General features: G+C 48.7%; 1 protein-coding gene across 1 annotated transcript in view; it reads left to right on the top strand.

Annotated features, from left to right (window-relative positions):
* The window catches only part of NSUN2 (NOP2/Sun RNA methyltransferase 2), a 94,729-nt gene that overhangs the window by 54,821 nt on the left and 21,015 nt on the right, over positions 1-18,893 (top strand). Inside the window, exon 13 of the mRNA XM_082257992.1 lies at positions 2,448-2,626. Coding sequence (XP_082114118.1) covers positions 2,448-2,626 — 179 coding nt within the window. The remainder of the gene's footprint in view (positions 1-2,447; positions 2,627-18,893) is intronic.

The following is an 18,893-nucleotide window of genomic DNA, read 5'->3' as shown; positions in this document are numbered from 1 at the left end:
TAAGAGTCTAATCCAATGTGTAGCTGTTGCCTAGTTTTTTTTTTTTTTTTCTAGCAGTTTTGCACTGACTGCTGTAGTTGCAGTGAGTGCCCTGCTGCAGACAGAGGTAGTCCTCCCCTGTCTCCAGTCCAATCCACTGTGACATGTGTAGCTGTTGCCTTGCTTTTTTTCTAGCAGTTTTTCACTGACTGCACTGCATTAGTTGCAGTTAGTGCCTTACTGCAGAGGTAGTCCTCTTCCACTGACTCCAGTCCATGCAATCCACTGTGTATGTGTATTTTGTGTAGCTGTTGTTGTTGCCTAGCTTTTTTTTTCTAGCTGTTTTGCACTGTAGTAACATATTGCAGTGTGAGTGAGTCCACTACTGCAGCACTTCATTATGCATTAATTGCACAATCAGATGATGTGAAATGCAAAGCAAATGTCCCTGCAATTGAAGGTTTCATCAGTTTTTATGCAGTTAAGGTGTGAAGAACGAGCATTTAAAGCGGAGTTCCACCCTGGATTTGTTTTTTTTTTTTTTAATACCCCCGGGACAGTCAGGGCTAGTGCATTCCACAATGGCTAGCCTCTGATCTGTCCCGGGTTGCACTTACCTGCAAGACGAAATACTTACCTTGCAAACGTCTTGTCCAGCGCTGCCATCTCAGATGTGGGCAGCTTGAAGCCAGCGCGTCCTCTTCGGCGTCTTCTTCCGCCTTCTGTGGTCCCACGATGCTCTGCGCCGGCCCCGACGTCACTTCCGGGTCGCGCGCGTCACCCCTCCACAGCTTCTGGGCATGCCCAGAAGCTGTTTAGAAGGGGATGACGCGCGCGACCCGGAACTGACGTCGGGGCCGGTGCAGGCGCAATGATTCCTGGGGGCTATGACGTCCAGCTCCCAGGAATCATTGCAGAGCCAGGAAGTGACGACGGGCCGCGGCCGAGGAAGGAGGAAGGAAGTAAGGTAAGTATATTTTCTTCGCTACGAGGTAAGTAAAAAAAAAAAAAATATGCGATTATCCATTTCTTTTTCAGGTGACCCGGAGCGAGAAGATGGAGGTAAGTATAAAAATAGGGTGGAACTCCACTTTAATGTTAAAAATGTTAATAAACAAAGATTAACATGTTTATTAAGAGATTTGTGTAGAATTTGTTTTTTTTTTTTTTTTTTTTGGGTAATTTTTACATGTGTGAAAATATCGGGCGATACCAATATACGATTGGCAATAAAAAAAAAAAAACTATCGGTCTATCACGAATTAAAAAGCCCATCCCTTTAACTACAGTGTACCCATCTTCTGATGGTTACTTCCAGCAGGATAATGCACCATGTCTCAAAGCTCAAATTATCTCAAATTGGTTTCATGAATGTGACAATTAGTTCATTGTACTCCAATGGCCTCCACAGTTAGCGGATCTAAATCCAATAGAGCTCCTTTTTGACATGCGGTAAAACTAGAGATTCGCATCATGGATGTGCAGCCGACAAATCTGCAGCAATTGCTTGATGCTATCCTGTCAAGAACCAAAATCTTTTGAGGAAATTTCCCAAAACCTTGTTGAATCTATGCCACAAAGAATTAAAGCAGTTTTTGAAGGCAAAACGGGGCCCAACCCGTGTTTAGAGTGCAATATGTTAAAAATAATGCACTAAGACAGCAGCTGGGGGGTTCGTCTCCCCATGTCCGCTTTGACAATATAAAAACAGCGCAGCTGTGAGGGGCTCTGCCCGTAAACCCTCATTATAAAGTTACAGAGATCAAGTTATTTAATTTTACAGAAGTATCGTCCACCACCGTGGCAGACAGCTTGTAGTTCTTGATGAACTGCGAGGGCACTGGTGAGCGCTCTCCTAGTTCATTGATTTTTCCTGGACTTCAGTAGCTGCCTGCCTAAACAGCAGGTAGGGACAGACTGATTGAATGTCTGCAGGATCCAGGCATTGCCCCTTCGGTCTGTTGAGGGTGCAATGTTTTACAGGTTGCAATGTAAAAAAAAAAAGATAAATGCACTTTTGCCTTCGTCTTTTTGCCTCTACTCCTTTTTTTTTTTTTTTTTTTTTGTACGAAAGGTAAACTTCTCCTTTTTTAGGCAGCATTTTGCTGCCTTAAATGTGTCCACTGCCTTGATGGCATACTAGCAAGATGGAGACACACAGGGCCACAACAAATGTTTGCAGAGTCGTCATCCTACCCATACCATTTTCATGGCTTGCTCCTTTGTCTCTGAGCATCTTGGAACTAACACTTTAACTAAATTCTAATAGATGGAAGTGCATGGTCCATAAAAATACTAGGCATATAAACCTCAATTATTGAGCTAGATGTTTAAGTGAATATCCAATTTTATTTTCTGTAGAGTGAGTTTCAGTGTGTTTGGCAAATATTTGTTCTTCTCCTGTCTAAAGTTATTTTCCCATACTGTTCTCTGAAAAATGACCTAAAACCTGACCCCTTTTCTTGCAGCTGCTTCGGAGGCTCCCCACTGTTGCGGCCAGTGTGCCAGTTGTTAAAGAAGCTGTTGAGGATGTGACAGAAACAACAGATGAACCAGCTGTGGGAATAGATAATGTAGTGAATGAGGATGGAAGAATCAAATCTTGCAGCAATCCGGGGACTGATTCTACTAAGGACAATGTGTGCGGGTAAGGAGGACTATAAACACTGGGTTGCTTTGTTTAAATAGGATTAACTGATTTTCCTATACATTTCTCTTGTTTTTAATTATGTTCTATAGTGTTAAGTTTTTTAGTAATGTTTAGTGCTCGGTATGAAAGTCAGTCAGTGTTCACCTTGACAGGAACCGTTCCATTGTCAGGATTATCAGGTGAACATGGAAGTTGTAAAAGCCTAAAATAAAATGGTGATGAAGCTGCTGCATCTAAAACTGCTAATTAGTTGGACTATATTTTGTTTGGTTTTAGATACATTTTTTAAATGGTGAAACCGGTGCCTTAATCACAGACTGTCATTAACCCCTCCTGTTCTGCAGTGTCCCTTGGATAATCTTGGTTGACAAGGTCTCGCTGTACACTGTTTTAAACAGTGGCCTTTGGTAACTTGCCAAGCATGAGCAATAAAGTGGGAGTGAACTCTCATGGTTGACATTTACCTATAGGTAAGCCTATAATAAGGCTTACCTATAGGTACAGGAAATATCTCCTAAACGTGCATAGTTTAGGAGATATTTACTTTTACTTGTGAATGGGCCAGTGACGTCACCGGCGAATACCTTGAATAGCGCCTCATGTGTAGGAGTCACATCATCATGGGGCAGCCAATCAGATGGCCAGAGGATGCGAACCTGGAAGAAAGGTGAAGATGAAATCCCTGTCAGCGTTGACTGTGCGTCGCTGAAGGGCTTCGTTTTTTTAAGGTAAGTTTTACATAATATGCTAGTATGTGATGCATACTAGCACATTATAACTTTACCTTGCAGGATAAAAAAAATGCCGGTTTGCTACCACTTTAAGCCCACTGCTTGCATTGTTTTGTGAATGTTACAGTCCATATTGAGACTTGAAGTACATGCATTAACCCCTTCTGCTCTGCAACAGCTCTGCGAGTTGGTGCAATCTCGCTTTTATATAGAATTAGATCCTTATATATACTATTGACTATTTGTACAGCATCTTGCCATGTGGGTCTTCTCCAATCAAGTGTATTGCGATCACCTTTTCTCTCCCTATCCTCCTTAGTCTAAATGTCAGTGTACCATATACCTTTGGATGAAGTGATATGCGAGCAAGTTTTAGTCTTTGACCTTAACTCATAGCCTATTGTCATATTGCATCGGCTGTTTTAGGTCAATCCAAGTCCCTAGTGGTCTTCACCCTTAAACTGATCCCAGAACTTTCAGACATTAGGTGTTTTGGCTTGGCAAAACCTTTCACTACTTTGATACCGCTTCACCCTGGGATCTTGGCTGAAGCAGAATTTTGACCCATATTTTTCACTTTGGGTACATAAGTCCTGCATGGAAACTAACAGGTCAGTCATTACTTCCTGCATATGGGGTACCTTCCAGGCCATGGCAAACTCATGGAATGACCACTGCATGTCCCCATTTTCCTTAAGAACAAGGTTGTTTGAAGCCATGGCCTCTTTTCTCCCTAATGTGTTTGTCTTTATTCACCTTAACTAGGACAGTGTTATGACTTTTCTCTGCTCTGGAAATTTTCCTTCCCTTGTCTGGCTTGACATGTATCTCTCAGTTGCTACTCCTAAATTGTCCAACTCTCCGAGGGCGGTGTCGGGTGTTAAGGTCCTTCTAGGTGCTCTGAATTTTGAGCCCTTCCTTGACACGTGGGCCTGTTAATGTTTTGGTTGCTGTGTTGCCCGGCCCTTAGTTGGAATTGGTTTTGGACATCCAATAAGTAAGACAAAGAATCCTGTACTGTACAATTAAGAAAATTGGAGTTTTTACTTTAACAGCAAATTATTTTTCTTATAGTACAGGACATGTCTTTCCCCTCTATTCTGATGATTTTGGTTGATGCTAAGCTAACGCTTGCTGGGGTGGAAGGAGTTATATTGGTAGTGTTTCTGTACCTTTTTTATGCCAGTGTCCTCCAAAGGTGGCACCATATAACAATGGTTAAGACTGAGAATTTTTTCCTGTACTGTACTCCAGAAAAGACTTTAGTGGTAAATCAAAAATTCCCCTCCCCCCCCCCTTTTTTTTTTTTTTTCTCCAGTAGTATTCAGAGTTAGGACCTCAGAACCCTCGATGGGATTCTTCTTTCCTTTTTTTTTTTTTTTTTTTTTTTTTTTTGCACTTTTGATTTTAAAGAATCCACTGATATGCAAAAATTGAAATCGATCAACTGTTGACAAGCTGGTTAATAAAAATCCTTGTATTTCCACAGACCGACCATCGAGCACATGCAAGCCAAGCCGTAAGTTCAACTGTGACAGCTCTGTCTTCGTAGCAGCCTGTGAGAACATACACTATGGTGGGCCAGCTAGTCGGTGTCCCCAGACAGGCAGGCAGCTCCCGGTCTTCAGCTGAAGGTGGTCCACTGATGCCACAGCAGTCCTGAATCACTGCATTGGAAGACGGGGCTTATTTCTTAGGTCCAGATCCCCCTGTTCTCCAGGGTGGTATGCATGGCCCTGGGAGCATTGGCAGCATAGGACAACCACTACTTTTAGAGTCTGCCTGTAATAAAGGGGTTTGGTCATCAGTTCTTGATATCCCTCTGGTGATTCCTCTAGTGCTCTTTTACACGGTTGCACGCATCTCATTATCAGGCTGTATGGTAATTGAAGCCTTTGCTTTGTGGCCTGTTCAAACTAGAAACCGGGGCCACTCCCTAATGTCCACATTCTGTCCACCTTCTACTACATTTCTGGGCATGTAGAAGAGCTGGACTCTGTTACCTAAGAGCACTCTCTACTGGCTGCTGTTAGGCCCAGTGGTTCTCACTGGGCATGTCAACCACTTGGCACCCTCTAGTTGCAGTAACGTCGTAAGATAACGGGTATAAAAGTAAGCCCACCAAGTTCCTGCTACTGTGGGAGCCAAGCGTCCTTCCAAATCCTCTAAGTGCATGCCAAGCGAAGTCTCTGTGCAAAAAAAGGTTTGCCCCCGGTCATACAGCCTTCACTAGTGGGTAATGGCGCCCTCAGCAGGAGCAAGCTAGGCAGTTTGAAAGGTTAATAAAAACTTTTCTATACTTGGATAAACCTTTAGGGGGCCATCCGTTTTCTCAGTTCCTGTTCCTCAGTTTTATGCTGCCTAGTGTCAGGAGTAGGCTAGCTCTTCCTTGCTGGGACCTAGCGTCTCAGTTTCTTTGTTTTTTTTTTCCCCCAAAATGTTTTTTTTGTTTTCTTTTAGAAATAGCTTTTTTTTCTCTTACGTCCTCTGACAGTCGCCGCCCACTCATTCAATCTGCATATCTGGGTATTGGCCTTCTCCACAGGAGTAAGCTAGGCAGAAGATTTTGTTAGAATAATCACAAAACTTTTGTATAGACACCTACAGGGGGCTGTCCCTCTGGTCAATACCCCCAGCTAGCTTCATTCCCAATTCAGTTTTCTGCTGCCTAGCTTTGGAGTAGGCTGGCTTTCCCTAGCTGTGGCTTCGGTCTCAGCTTTTTTTCTTCTTTTTGTGCTTCTCTCTAAAGTATTTATTCTTTTCAAAAGATAGCTTTTTATTTGTTCCTGCGCTTAGTCGGACTTTAGAAGACTACAGCGTTTGCAGAGCTGGGACTCGCACTAGTTATTCTAGAGCCTTACGGACTCCCAGCCTGCAATCAAGCCTTAGCAGGTTATTGGTATGCCCAGGCCTTGCAAACGACAATGTCCCTGACTTCAGGGACGAGCCTGTGAAGTTGTTTATCTTTGCCAGGATGTCTCAACTGCGGTACGCCCGTGTGTTGCTAGCGTCCCTTTCGGCTGACGGCACCCCAACTCGGGGTGGGAGGCTTCCTACCACAGAGCGGTGCCCACGTTCGCTGGACCGGTGAGTACCATGCTACCCCTCTGTCTCTGACCGGGTTTGTTGGGGTGTGTATGTGGGCCCTCTGTTTTGGGGATGACAGTTCAGTATGGGTTCTGTGATGTCCCCCTCATGGCTGTAGGTGCGGTCCCTGTGTGTCCCTTTCCGGTCCCTGCGGGGGCACTGTCGCGGTTTTTCCCCCAGTGCGGGGGTCTCCTATGTCCCTGGTGTGCTTGTGGTACTCTGTGGGGGCCAGTGCATGGCATTTTGGGGCCGCAAATAGCGCTAAACCGCGCGGCCGCCATTTTGGGTGTGGGCAGGCTGTTAGCCCTCATACTGTGGGCAGCAGCCATTTTTCTGTCATCCTTTTTGGCCCCGATCGGGCGCCGTCTTTAGTGTGGGCATGATGTCCTTTGTGGGCAGCGGCCATTTTCCCAGAGCTTTTCTCCCATAGACTTCTATTGGCAACCATTTTCTTGTGGCTCAGGGCTGTCTTTGCCTCTAGGGGCGTGAGGTCACTTCCTCCTTCTTCCCTTCAGATCCTCAGCAGCGTAGGCAAGTATAGCACACTGTGGGGGCCTTTTACTGTATTCCCTGGCCTGCATTCATTTTTAGTTTCCTGTAGCAGGGGACTAGGTTTCCATTTGCGGTGGGGACCGTGGGAATCACCGATTTTAAAGGGCCAGCATCATTTAAATGGATAGTGCTGTTATGGAGTCCCAGGATAGCAAATTCCCCCCAGATCTGGTGGAGGGTTCAGGTACTCCTGAATCCTCTGCTATAGTCTCGCTTACTGCTGCACTTGCGACTTTAGCGTCAAAAGTGGACTTGTTGATGTCTGACCGGGCTTCTAAGAAAAGGCCTATGCCCTCTGTCTTCTGATTCAGAGCCACATTTGGTTGCCACGGACAACGTCCCCCCTTAGGGGTCTCAGTCCTCTGTCGGATGTGGAGGCACTCTGTTAAGGACACTTTAAATTTGGATGATGAACCCCACCTGTCGGGTAAGCTGTCTTCCTTTTGGGACCCCGCAAAGCCCAAAGATCAGGTCAGGTTTTTCCTTGCCCCGAGGAGTTTCACGGAACTGTATAAACTGGCGCCGTATAAAACATAATTTTGTGGTGCCCAAGAGATTTCAGTAACGTTATCCCTTTGCGGATCCGGTGGATTCTCGCTGGACTGCGGCTCCTAAGGTGGACCACACTGTGTCCAGGTTAAATAAAGCCACTTTAATGCCCGTGGAGGATTCTCCGGTGTTTAAAGACCCTGCGGATAGGCGGGTGGAAACGCTTTCCCGCCACATCTATCTGGTAGCGGGTTCCTTGCTGAAACCCATGTTTGCTTCGGTAATGGTCTCTCAGGCTGTTGTCGAGTGGGCCAAGATGCTTAAGTGCACTCTGATTGCTGACTCCGCTTCTCCTGCTGCTCTGGAGATGGTGGATCAAATGGGCCAAGCCATTCTGTACCTGTGTGACGCGGCCTTGGATGAGGCCCCTTTAGTTGCACGACTATCGGCGCTTGCGATCCGACGCATCACTTGGTGGAAAAGCTGGTCGGCCGACCAGTCTTCCAAGAAGACAGTGACCGACATCCCTTATGCGGGGAGTTGTCTTTTTGGGGACTCTCTGGATGAACTGATCAAGGGGCTCACTGGGGGCAAGAGCACTCTTTTGCCCCAGGTGACTAGAGGGAAATCATCCCGCGCCAAGCAGGGTCCCTCCTTTAAACCTACCAATGGGTCCTTTCGTGCCTTCAAGGCACAAGACAAAGGGAAGTCTTTTAAGGCCTCTGGTGGCCAGAAGAAGCCTTGGGCGGGCAATTTCAAAGCCGGCCACGCTGGCACAGCGACTCAGTCTGCCTTGTCCTGAAGGGACGCCCTCACCCGTTTCAGGGGTGGGGGGACGTCTGCGTTGTTTTCCCGAGCCTTGGCTGTCAAAGATTCAAGACAGGTGGGTTCAAGAACTCATTCGTTCAGGGTACAAGATCGAGTTTAGGTCTCGCCCCGCAGACAGGTTCTTCCCCTCAAATCTTCATTTAACCCCCGATCGCTTCTGGGATCTCTGTCGCCCAAGGGGTGGTTGTCCCGGTTCCACAGCTGGACAGGTTTCGGGGTTTTTACTCAAATCTGTTCAGTGCCCAGAAAGGAAGGCAAGGTGCGTCCGATTCTGGACTTGTAATTTCTAAACCGCTTTGTGTGGGTTCAGAATGAAGTCCCTCCGGTCGTTGGTGGCATCCCTGAGTCCAGGGGATTTCTTGGCTTCCATCGACCTCAAGGATGCGTATCTACACATCCCTATCTACGAGGGTCATCAGCGGTACCTCCGCTTCGCAATAGCGGAGGAGCACTATCAGTTTGTGGCGTTACCTTTCTGTCTTGCTTCAGGTCCAAGGGTTTTTACCAAAGTGTTGGCTCCTGTTCTAGCCCTGTTAAGGGTGCAGGGGATTGCCATCCTCGGGTACCTGGATGATCTCCTGTTAAGATTGAGTTCCAGGGCCACACTGTCACTCACGGTTCAGACACTCCAGGCGTTTGGGTGGACCATCAATTTTCAGAAGTCGACCTTGTCCCCTTCTGTTCGTCTCCCTTACCTGGGGATGATTCTGGACTCTGCCCAGGCGAAGGTCTTTCTTCCGGAGGACAAGCTCAGAATCCTGCAGGACGAGGTCAGGTCCCTCAGGGACAACGAGTTCTCCTCGCTTTGGACCTGCATGCGGTCCCTTGGCTTCATGGTGTCGGCTTTCGAAGCGATCCCATTTGCACAGTTTCACATGAGATCTCTTCAAGCGGAGTTTCTGGTCCAGTGGGACAGACATCCTCAGTCTTTAGAAAGGAGGATTTCTTTGAGCCCACAGGTGAGATTGGATCTTCTGTGGTGGCTCCAGTCTCCTGCTCTGACGGAAGGCAAGTCCTTTCGACCGTTGCTATGGACTGGTCACCACGGACGCCAGCCTGTCGGGCTGGGGTGGAGTTCTGGGCAAGTTATGTGCCCAGGGCACCTAGTCAGAGGGGGAGTCCTCCCTGCCGATTAAATGTCTTGGAACTGCGGGCAATCAGGCTCTGTTTTCTCCGTTGGTTGGATCGTCTTCGGGGCTGCCCAGTGTGTGTGTACAGACGGACAACACAACTGCGGTAGCTTACATCAATCACCAAGGGTTTACCAGGAGTGCCCGGGCGGCCAAGGAAGTGGCCGGGATTCTGTCCTGGGCCGAGACGCAGGTCCTGTCGATTTCGGCAGTTCACATTTCAGGTGTGGAGAATTGGCAGGCGGACTATCTGAGTCGCCAGACCCTGGACCAGGGGGAATGGTCGCTACACCCGGAGGTGTTTCAGATGCTGTGTGCGCGGTGGGGATCCCCGGATGTTGATCTGTTAGTGTCTCGTCTCAACAAGGTGGAAAGGTTCGTGGCATGAACGCGCGATCCTCTGGCAGACGCCTCGGACGCATTGGTGGTGCCTTGGCATCGGTATCGACTGATCTATGCCTTTCCTCCGATTTCAGTTGTTGTCCAGATTCCTCCACAGGTTGGTCTCGGAAACCGAGGTTGGTGATTCTGGTGGCCCCAGACTGGCCGTGTCGATCTTGGTACGCAGACATCATGCAAATGGTCGTCGAGCCTCCCTGGCGGCTCCCACTAAGAGACGATCTTCTGTCTCAAGGGCTGATCTTCCATCCTGCTTTACAGTCGCTGGCTTTGACGGCGTGGCTGTTGAAAGCCAGGTCTTGAGAGACAGAGGTCTCTCGTCGGCGGTCATTTCTACCTTGCTCAAGGCTAGGAAGGCTTCCTCTGGTAAGATTTATTATCGTACCTGGAAGGCCTATTTCGCCTGGTGTGAGTTGCAGGGGTTCCATCCCCACTCATTTTCTCTGGCGAAGGTGTTGGCTTTCCATGCAAACCGGTGTGGATCTGCGTCTTGCGCTGACCACTATTAAGGGCCAGTTGTCTGCGCTGGCCATTCTGTTTCTTGGCGTCAAATTCTTTGATCCCGCACCTTTATTCAAGGGGTGCGTCATCTGGCTCCCCCTAGGAGGATACCCTTGCCCTCCTTGGGACCTGAATTTTGGTTCTGTCCGTTTTGCAACGTTCTCCCTTTGAGAACATCCGGGAGATTCCTCTGCCTGTGCTGTCCCGGAAATTGCTTTTCTGGTGGCGATCACATCTGCTCGCAGGGTGTCGGACTTGGTGGCCTTGTCCTGCCGCTTCTCCTTACCTGGTTGTTCATAAGGATAAAGTGGTCTTGCGACCTCATCAGTCTTTTCTTCCGAAGGTGGTTTCGGACTTCCACCTCAATGAGGACATTGTCTTGCCTTCGCTGTGTGCGAAGCCTAAGCATCCTAAGGAGTTTGCTTTGCATTCCTTGGATGTCTGGGCGATCAGGGTCTACCTGTCGTCTACTGAATCCTTCAGGAAGTCTTTTTGTCCGTCCTGAGTGACCCTGGAAGGTACGGCTGCGTCTGCGGCAACCATTTCTAAATAAAACAGAATGACCATTGTGCAGGCCTATTTGATTAGGGATCAGGTTCCACCTTTCCCTGTCACAGCGCACTCTACCAGAGCGATTAGTGCGTCTTGGGCCTTCCGCCATCAGTCGTCGGTGACTCAGGTGTGCAAAGCGGCGACCTGGTCGTCCGTGCATACCTTTACTAAGTTTTACAAACTTGATGTGTTGACATCAGCGGATGCCTCTTTTGGCCGGAAAGTTTTGAGTGCCTTAAGGGAGACAGGGTAGTTTTTTGCCTGTCTCCTCCTGTTGGGGTTCTTGCTTGTTTGTTTTCCTGGGTTTCGCTCCTGTTGAGCTTTCTTGTTGCCCTGTTTGTTTTTTCTGGTTCAGAAAAGATTCTTTTCTCTGACCTGGGTGCTGCGTTGCCTCTTTTACGGTTGCGTTTTCCCACCCCTCACATCTACACTTCTTTAGGACGTCTCAGACGTGCAGATTGAATGAGTGGGCGGCGACTGTCAAAGGAAGTAAGAGAAAATACAATTTTTGTAAGAACTTACCGTGAAATTCTTTTCTGAGTCCTCTGACAGTCGCCGCCTCCCACCCCTCTTTTGGGGTTTATGAATCTCTATACTGCTTGCTACCAAACTGAAATGGGAATAGCTGGGGGTATTGACCAGAGGGACAGCCCCCTGTAGGTGTGTCTATACAAAGGTTTTGTGATTATTCTAACAAAATCTTCTGCCTAGCTTACTCCTGTGGAGAAGGCCAATACCCAGACGTGCAGATTGAATAAGTGGGCGGCGACTGTCAGAGGACTCGTTGAAAATAATTTTACGGTAAGTTCTTACAAAAATTCTATTTCTCTCACTATCGCTAGTTAGTCGGAATTTTCCTGGAGGACTACAAGCGACAGCAGAGCTGGGCCTTGCACTGGATAATATAGATCCTTATGGAGTCCCAGCCTGCCAACGGGCATCGCAGGTCACTGGTGCGCCCTGCCCTCGCAACGACAGTGCCCCTCGGGATGTGGGACGAGCCTGCCGAGATCTATCTTCGCTGAGGAACGCCCATGGGTTGCTAGCATCCCTCCCTGGCTGACGGCACCCCCCACTCAAGGTGGGAGATCTCCCGTATCAGAGCGGTGCCTGCTTTTTCTGGACTGGTGAGTATTACCCCCTTGTCCCTGGGACTAGGTCCTGTGGGCACACTTAGGGGATGGCAGTGCTGGTGGTCTCTGTGTTATCCCCCTCTGGCCGACTTGGTATGTTCCCCTCCCTCCCTGACCCAGCTGAGGGCACTGTACGGGGCATTTACTGTACACGGGGGGCGTGGGTGGGCTCCATAGCATTCAGGGGTTCTCCCTGGGGTCCCCTGTAGTGGCTAGACCGTGTGTGTGTGTGTGTACTAGATTGGTGCCGTTTAGCTCGTCTTCCATCTTGGATAAGGGCAGATGGTCTGGGCTCAAGTATGGGCAGCAGCCATTTTAGGGCCTTTTCCTGGCGCCAAACGGGCAGCATCTTAACTATGGGCAAACGCCTAGTAAGGGCAGCGGCCAGCGTGCCTGTAACTATTGCCATTGACTTTCAATAGGCACCATTTTTTTGTGGCTCAGGACAGGCATAAGCCTCTAGGGGTGTGAGGTCACTTCCTCCTTCCCTTCCATTTTCTTCACCGAGCAGCGTGTGGCAAGTACAGACACTGTGGGCAGATTTTTGCTATTTTCTTGGGCATTTTCCTCTTAAAACGGTTTTCACTTGTAGCTCTTGCCTTCTCTGAAGGGCTCTTTCAAGTACTGCAAGTTGCGTTGGGGGGGATTGCCGATTTTAAAGGACCAGCGTCCCGTTTATTTTACATTGCAATATGGACTCCCAGGATAACAAATTCCCCACAGACCTGGTGGGGGCTTTGGGTACTCCTGAATCCCCTTCCATGGCCTCATTATCTGCTGCTCTTGCGACTTTGGGGTCCAAGGTGGATCTGCTGATGTCGGGACGTACTTCTCAAAAACGGCCTATGCCCTCCCAGTCCTCTGACTCAGAGCCTGATTTGGTTGCCACGGACAACGCCCCCCCCCCCCCAGAAGGGTCTCTGTCCCCACCTTCCCACTGCGATGGACTCATTTATTAGTTTCATTAGGGAAAGTTTGAATCTTGACGATGAGCCATCTCAGTTAGTAAGCGGGCTGCCTTCGTGTTCCAAAGGGCACAGGTTTTCCCCTGCCCTGAGGACTTTCACAAAATTGTGAACGACCAATGGCGTCGCATCAAACATATGCTGGTGGTGCCTAAGCAATTTCACTACCGCTATCCCTTTGTGAAGGCTGTGGACAAACGGACGGTGTCCCCTAAGGTGGACCACACTGTTTCCAGGCTAAATGAATCCACCTTGATGCTGGTGGAGGACTCTCCGGTGTTAAAGGATCCTGCAGATAGACGTGTGGAGGCACTTTTCCGCCACATGTATTTGGTGGCGGCCTCCCTGCTCAAACCTGTGTTTGCTTCAGGGATGGCCTCTCGGGCTCTCACAGCATGGTCCGAGGTGCTTCGGAGCACCCTGGTGGCGGAGTCGGCCTCTCCGACTGCCCTTGACATGGTGGATCAGATGACCCAGACTGGGATGTACCGGTGTGACGTGGCCTTGGACGAGGTTCCGTTAGTCACTCGGCTATCTGAGGTCGGGGTCGCAAACCGCCGCATTATTTGGCTGAAAAGCTGGTCCGGCTGATCATGCTTCCAAGAAGATGTATCTGATGTCCCTTATGTGGGGAGTCGTCTTTTTGGAGATACTCTGGATGAGTTGATCAAGGGCCTTATGGGGGGGGGGGGGGTTAAGAGTACTCTTTTGCCCCAGGTCTCTAAGGGGAAGGCCACCCGCGCTAGGCGGGGACCTTCTTTTAAAGCTCAGCATGGTCCTTTTGTGCATTTGGGGCTCATGAAAAGGGTAAATCATTTAAGCCCTCCGGTGGTCACAAAAAGCTGTGGTCTGGTAAGCCAAAGGCCGGTCAGACCGGTTTGGCGGCCCAGTCCACCTCTTCCTGAAGGAACGCCCTCACCCGTTTTAGGGGTGGGGGGACGTATGCATTGCTTTCCGGAGCCCTGGTTGTCCAGAATTCAGGCCAGGTGGGTTCACGAGCTGATTCGTTCAGGGTGCAAGATCAAGTTTCGATCTCGCCCTGCAGACAGGTTCTTGCCTTCAAATCTCCATCTGACTCCTGATCCTTTCAGAGATCTCATGGGGGCGGTGCAGGATCTGCTCACCCAAGGAGTCCTTGTGCCAGTGCCTTCAAGGGACAGGTTTCACGGTTTTTATTCTAACCTGTTCACGGTGCCCAGAAAAGAGGGCAAAGTGCGTCTGATTCTGGACCTAAAGTCTCTGAACCTCTTTGTGCTGGTGCAGAAGTTCCGGATGGAATCCATCAGGTCAGTGTTGGCATCCTTGAGTCCAGGGGACTTCCTGGCTTCCATCGACTTGAAGGATGCGTATCTGCACATCCCTATCTTCGAGGGTCATCCGAGATATCTCTGCTTCGCGGTGACAGAGGAGCATTACCAGTTTGTGACACTGCCCTTCTGTCTCGCTTCGGCTCCCAGGGTATTCACCAAGGTTTTGGCTCCAGTGCTGGCTTTGCTGCGTTTAAGGGGGATTGCGGTCCTCTTTTATCTAGACGACCTCCTGTTAAGGTTGTGTGCAACTTTGACGAGCGATCTGTCCGTGACGGTTCAGAAGCTCCAGGAGTTTGGGTGGACCATCATTTTTCCGAAGTCCGCACTGACTCCATCAGTTCGCCTTCAGTCACTCGGGATGGTCCTGGACTCGGCTCAGGCACAAGTTTTTCTTCCGGAGGACAAACTCCAGACCCTGCGGGACGAGATCAGGTCCCTCAGGGACAACGATCTCTCCTCCTTGCGGACCTGTATGCGGTCCCTGGGTCTGATGGTTTCGGCCTTCGAAGCCGTCCCGTTTGCTTAATTTCACACGAGAACTCTGCAAGCGGAGATCCTGGCCAGGTGGGACAGAACGCCTTAGTCTTTGTACAGGAGGATTTCTCTGAGCCACCTCACAAGATTGGATCTTTTGTGGTGGCTCCGATCACCAACTCTGACACAAGGCAAGTCCTTCCGGCCTCTGCTGTGGAAGGTGCTTACCACAGATGCCAGTCTATCGGGCTGGGGTGGAGTTCTGGGCATGCTTTGTGCCCAGGGGACGTGGTCAGTGGAGGAGGCCTCCTTACCGATCAATGTCTTGGAGCTCTGAGCAATCAAACTCTGCCTGTTCCGTTAGTCACCTCAGCTTTGGGGTTGCCCGGTTCAGGTTCAGACGGACAACGCCACGGCAGTGGCTTACATCAATCACCAAGGGGGCACCAAGGGTGTCTGGGCAGCCATGGAAGTTGCCGAGATCCTAGGTTGGGCCGAGACGCACGTTCCAGCGATTTCGGCCGTTCAAATTCCGGTTGTGGCGGACTACCTGAGTCGCCAGACTCTGGACCAGAGACAGTGGTCCCTACATCTGGAGTTGTTTCGTCTCCTGTGTGTCCGGTGGGGGTCTCCGGACGTGGACTTGTTCGCATCCCGTCTCCACAACAATGTGGAAAGGTTCGTGGCCAGAACCCGCGATCCTCTGGCGGACGCCACGGACGCATTGGTGGTGCCCCGATCGGCTGAATTATGCCTTCCCTCTGCTTCAACTGTTGTCCAGGTTTCTCCGCAGGTTGGCGTCGAACCAGATGCAGGTCATTCTGGTAGCCCCAGACTGGCCACGTCGGTCTTGGTACGCGGACATCATGTAGATGGTCGTCGAGCCTCCCTGGTGGCTTCCGCTAAGAGACGATCTTCTGTCTCAAGTGCCGATCTTCCATCCTGCTTTACAGTCTCTGGCTTTGACGGTGTGGCTGTTGAAAGCCATGTCTTGAGAGATAGGGGTCTTCCGAATGCGGTCATTCCTACCTTTATTGAAGGCTCGGAAATGTCCTTTTGGCTTCTAATACCCTTTTTCCTACTTTATCTTTTTCTCGTGTCAGGCCCCACTCTTATGCCATGAGACCTGAGCTCAGTGCCTTTTCATTTTGCAACAACCTCTTGAAAAAATTCACTTCCCTTATTAACACTTTCCCAAAAATTAGCCTTTTTGGTAGCTATTATCTTGGACTGCAGGAAGCTGCTGGTCTTGTGCAAGTGTCAGTCTGGTCTTGCATAGAGATAAGGTTGTGCTCTGCCCTAAACCTTGTTAACTTCCTGGGGTAGTTTCAGCTTTTCATTTATTGGGAATAATTTTCCCTATGTCCTAAATGGTTCAGAATAAAGAGAAAGCCCTACGTTTTTTGGCAAGTTTTTACCTAAATGCTGCAGCATTGTTTCATATAACAGATTCTTGTTGCCGGATGCTTCTTCTGCTACAATAGCTGGATAGAATATATAATTCTTTGCCCTGGCCAATTCTCTTGAAAACCCTCCTTTCCTGGTTCTCCATTAGAATGGTGAGTGGTTCCTGGGTGTAGTCAGGCATTAGTAGTCAGGCATTAGTTTTTCAGATGTAAAGCAGCTACATGATCTTCTGTTTATAGTTTTATAACTTTGAATTGTTTGCATGTGCAGATGCCAGTTTTCTGTGTAAAAAGTTTTGCAGGGTAATTTGCATTTTCTTTGTCTCGTACCTCTGTAGACACTGCTTTGGGCATTCCAGATATAGCTCCTTTGCTGTGTGCTTTAGTGAACAGTAGACTAAATAGGATATTTTTTTTTTTTTTTTTCTCTACACCGCACAATAAATTCCTTTTCTCTGCCTTCAATGAAGGACGCAGCACCTATATTTGCCCGTATCTGAGTACTTTCTGCTCTATTGCCTGCTACTAAGTGGAAAAATTGTACTGGACCTGTAAAGTTACTTTATTGGTACTGCTGTCTTAAAGGGTTGATAATATAATCCATTTCCCAGCCTGTCTAGCTTCTACTCCACACTCCCCAGAGTATCTCCACTGTCTCCTTGCTGGTAGGGTAACTAAACATTAATGGAAACTGGAGTGCCACACCACTGCTAAGAGGTCCAGATACAACTTTATTCCAGTAAAAAGTCAGGTTTACGAGCTATCAATTTTTTTAAAGTCTACAGCTTTCTTTCAACAGTCTGATTCCCTTTTCTGCTTGAATGCTCTTACATGGGTCAGGCTGATTGTTGATCGACTATTTCCAGTTGGTTTTGTCCATTCATTTCTAAGGCCTATGATATCAAGTACAGAGTTCTTTCATGGTCTCCAGCAATGTCTATGCATTGTGTGCTATTCAGCCTCAAGCTGCTTCTTTACAAATTTGAAAGCCTGTTACTTGGTCTCCTCTTTACACAATTAAGTTTTACCAAGTAGAACTCCTTGTAGACTGTTTTGCAGTAGGGTTTTGTTTTTGTTTTTTTTCCTTATTTTGGCCGTTTTCTTGTGCATTGTCTACCCCTCATGATACAGATATCACCGTTGTTATGGATATAGAGTACCTTGTATGGTGTGTTGTACAATTTAGAAAATGTAGGATTTTTAGTTTACCTGTAAAATACTTTTTCTTGGAGTACATTAAAGGAAACCGAGATCCCTCCCTTCTTGTTTCGTCATCATTGCATACTCCCAAATCCCGGGCTTTGCTAAACTGAAAGGGGTTATACCTGGTCTGGGATTCTTGCCTTTTTTTTGGCCAGTGTGCATTAACATGAACGTGAGCGCATAACCCAAGTAGTGGTAATTATACATTTCTCATTGTTCATTGATGGACACAACTCTCCATATTCAGAACCACAGGGTTATATTGCCCCCTACAAGAGTAGGACACTAGTCAGGAGTAAGGATCTAGTTCCCTGCCAGGATCTCTGGCCCTGGCATTTTTCTTTTTACATGCCATTTTATTTCTCCTGTTTTTTTTTTTTTTTTTCCGGTGAGAGCTACAATCAACTGCCGGACTGAGCAACAGGCTGGATATCTAGATCCAGTGGTCTCCCTAGTCTGGCCAACAAGCGCGCGCTGGGTTGGCTGTGACATAGCACCACTGGACGGGGGCTGGTCTGCGAGTTAAACGCCTTGCGGGGTCGCAAACAACCGGGTCTTGGCCCGAGTCGCAGCGCTTCTTCTGGCCGACGGCTCTCCATTTCGATTGTGAGGAGTTTCTGTCTGGAGTGGTGCCTGCCTGGTTCCTGGTATGGCAAGTAGCTGTCCCACCTCTTCCCCTAGATGTGGTTTGGAGTGGACTCTGGACAGGCACACCTGTGGGTTCCCTCCTCCCATTTTGGTATCCCCCCCCCCCCCTCAGGGTAGCGCAGTGGGTTGGCAGATTGGTAGGGGATGGTGTGCTGCACTGTACGTACTGGTGGATGGGCTTCACGACTAAGGGGAGCTCTGGCTGCTGATGGTGGTCCTATGCCCGGATCCCCCCTCTCCATGGTGGCAGCTGCCAGGGATTCCTCCCGGGATCCTCGTGGATGCCGTGTGTGGTGGCCATTTTTCCATTGTTAATGCCATTTCTTTGGGGCCTGTGTGTTTTTTACCGGCGGCCATGTTTGTGTAGTCCGGCGGCCATGTTTGATTTGTCCGGTGTACATTTAGAGCTGAAGCCTTGACAGTGGAGCCTCTGGGCGGTAATTTTGGTTTTGGGAGCTCGTCGTTTTTTCACTGGTGTTGACTCCTGAGTTTGCTTTTCTCTTGGACACTGCACATGGATACTGAGCTATCTCTAGATGGCGATCACCTCTGCTTGCAGGATGTGTGAGCAGGCAGCATTATTCTTTGTGGACCACCAAGTAAGTGGTACGACAAGATAAGGTGGTTCTTCGCCCATGTCCATCGTTGCTTCCTAAGGTAGTCTCTGATTTCCATTTTAATGAAGATATTGTGTTGCATTCCTTGTATCCCAGACCCAAACATCCTAAAGGATTTGCATTGCATGCCCTGGATGTGGTTCGAGCGATTCGGGTGTATTTGGCTGCCATGGAGTCTTTTCGGAGGCCAGACTCACTGTTTAAGATCACGAACGGGCCAAGAAAAGGGGCGACCATTT

Source organism: Pelophylax lessonae (genome assembly GCF_965119305.1).
Source record: "Pelophylax lessonae genome assembly, chromosome: 5".
Classification (NCBI taxonomy): Eukaryota; Metazoa; Chordata; class Amphibia; order Anura; family Ranidae; genus Pelophylax; species Pelophylax lessonae.
This window is presented reverse-complemented; position numbering and strand designations above follow the sequence as displayed.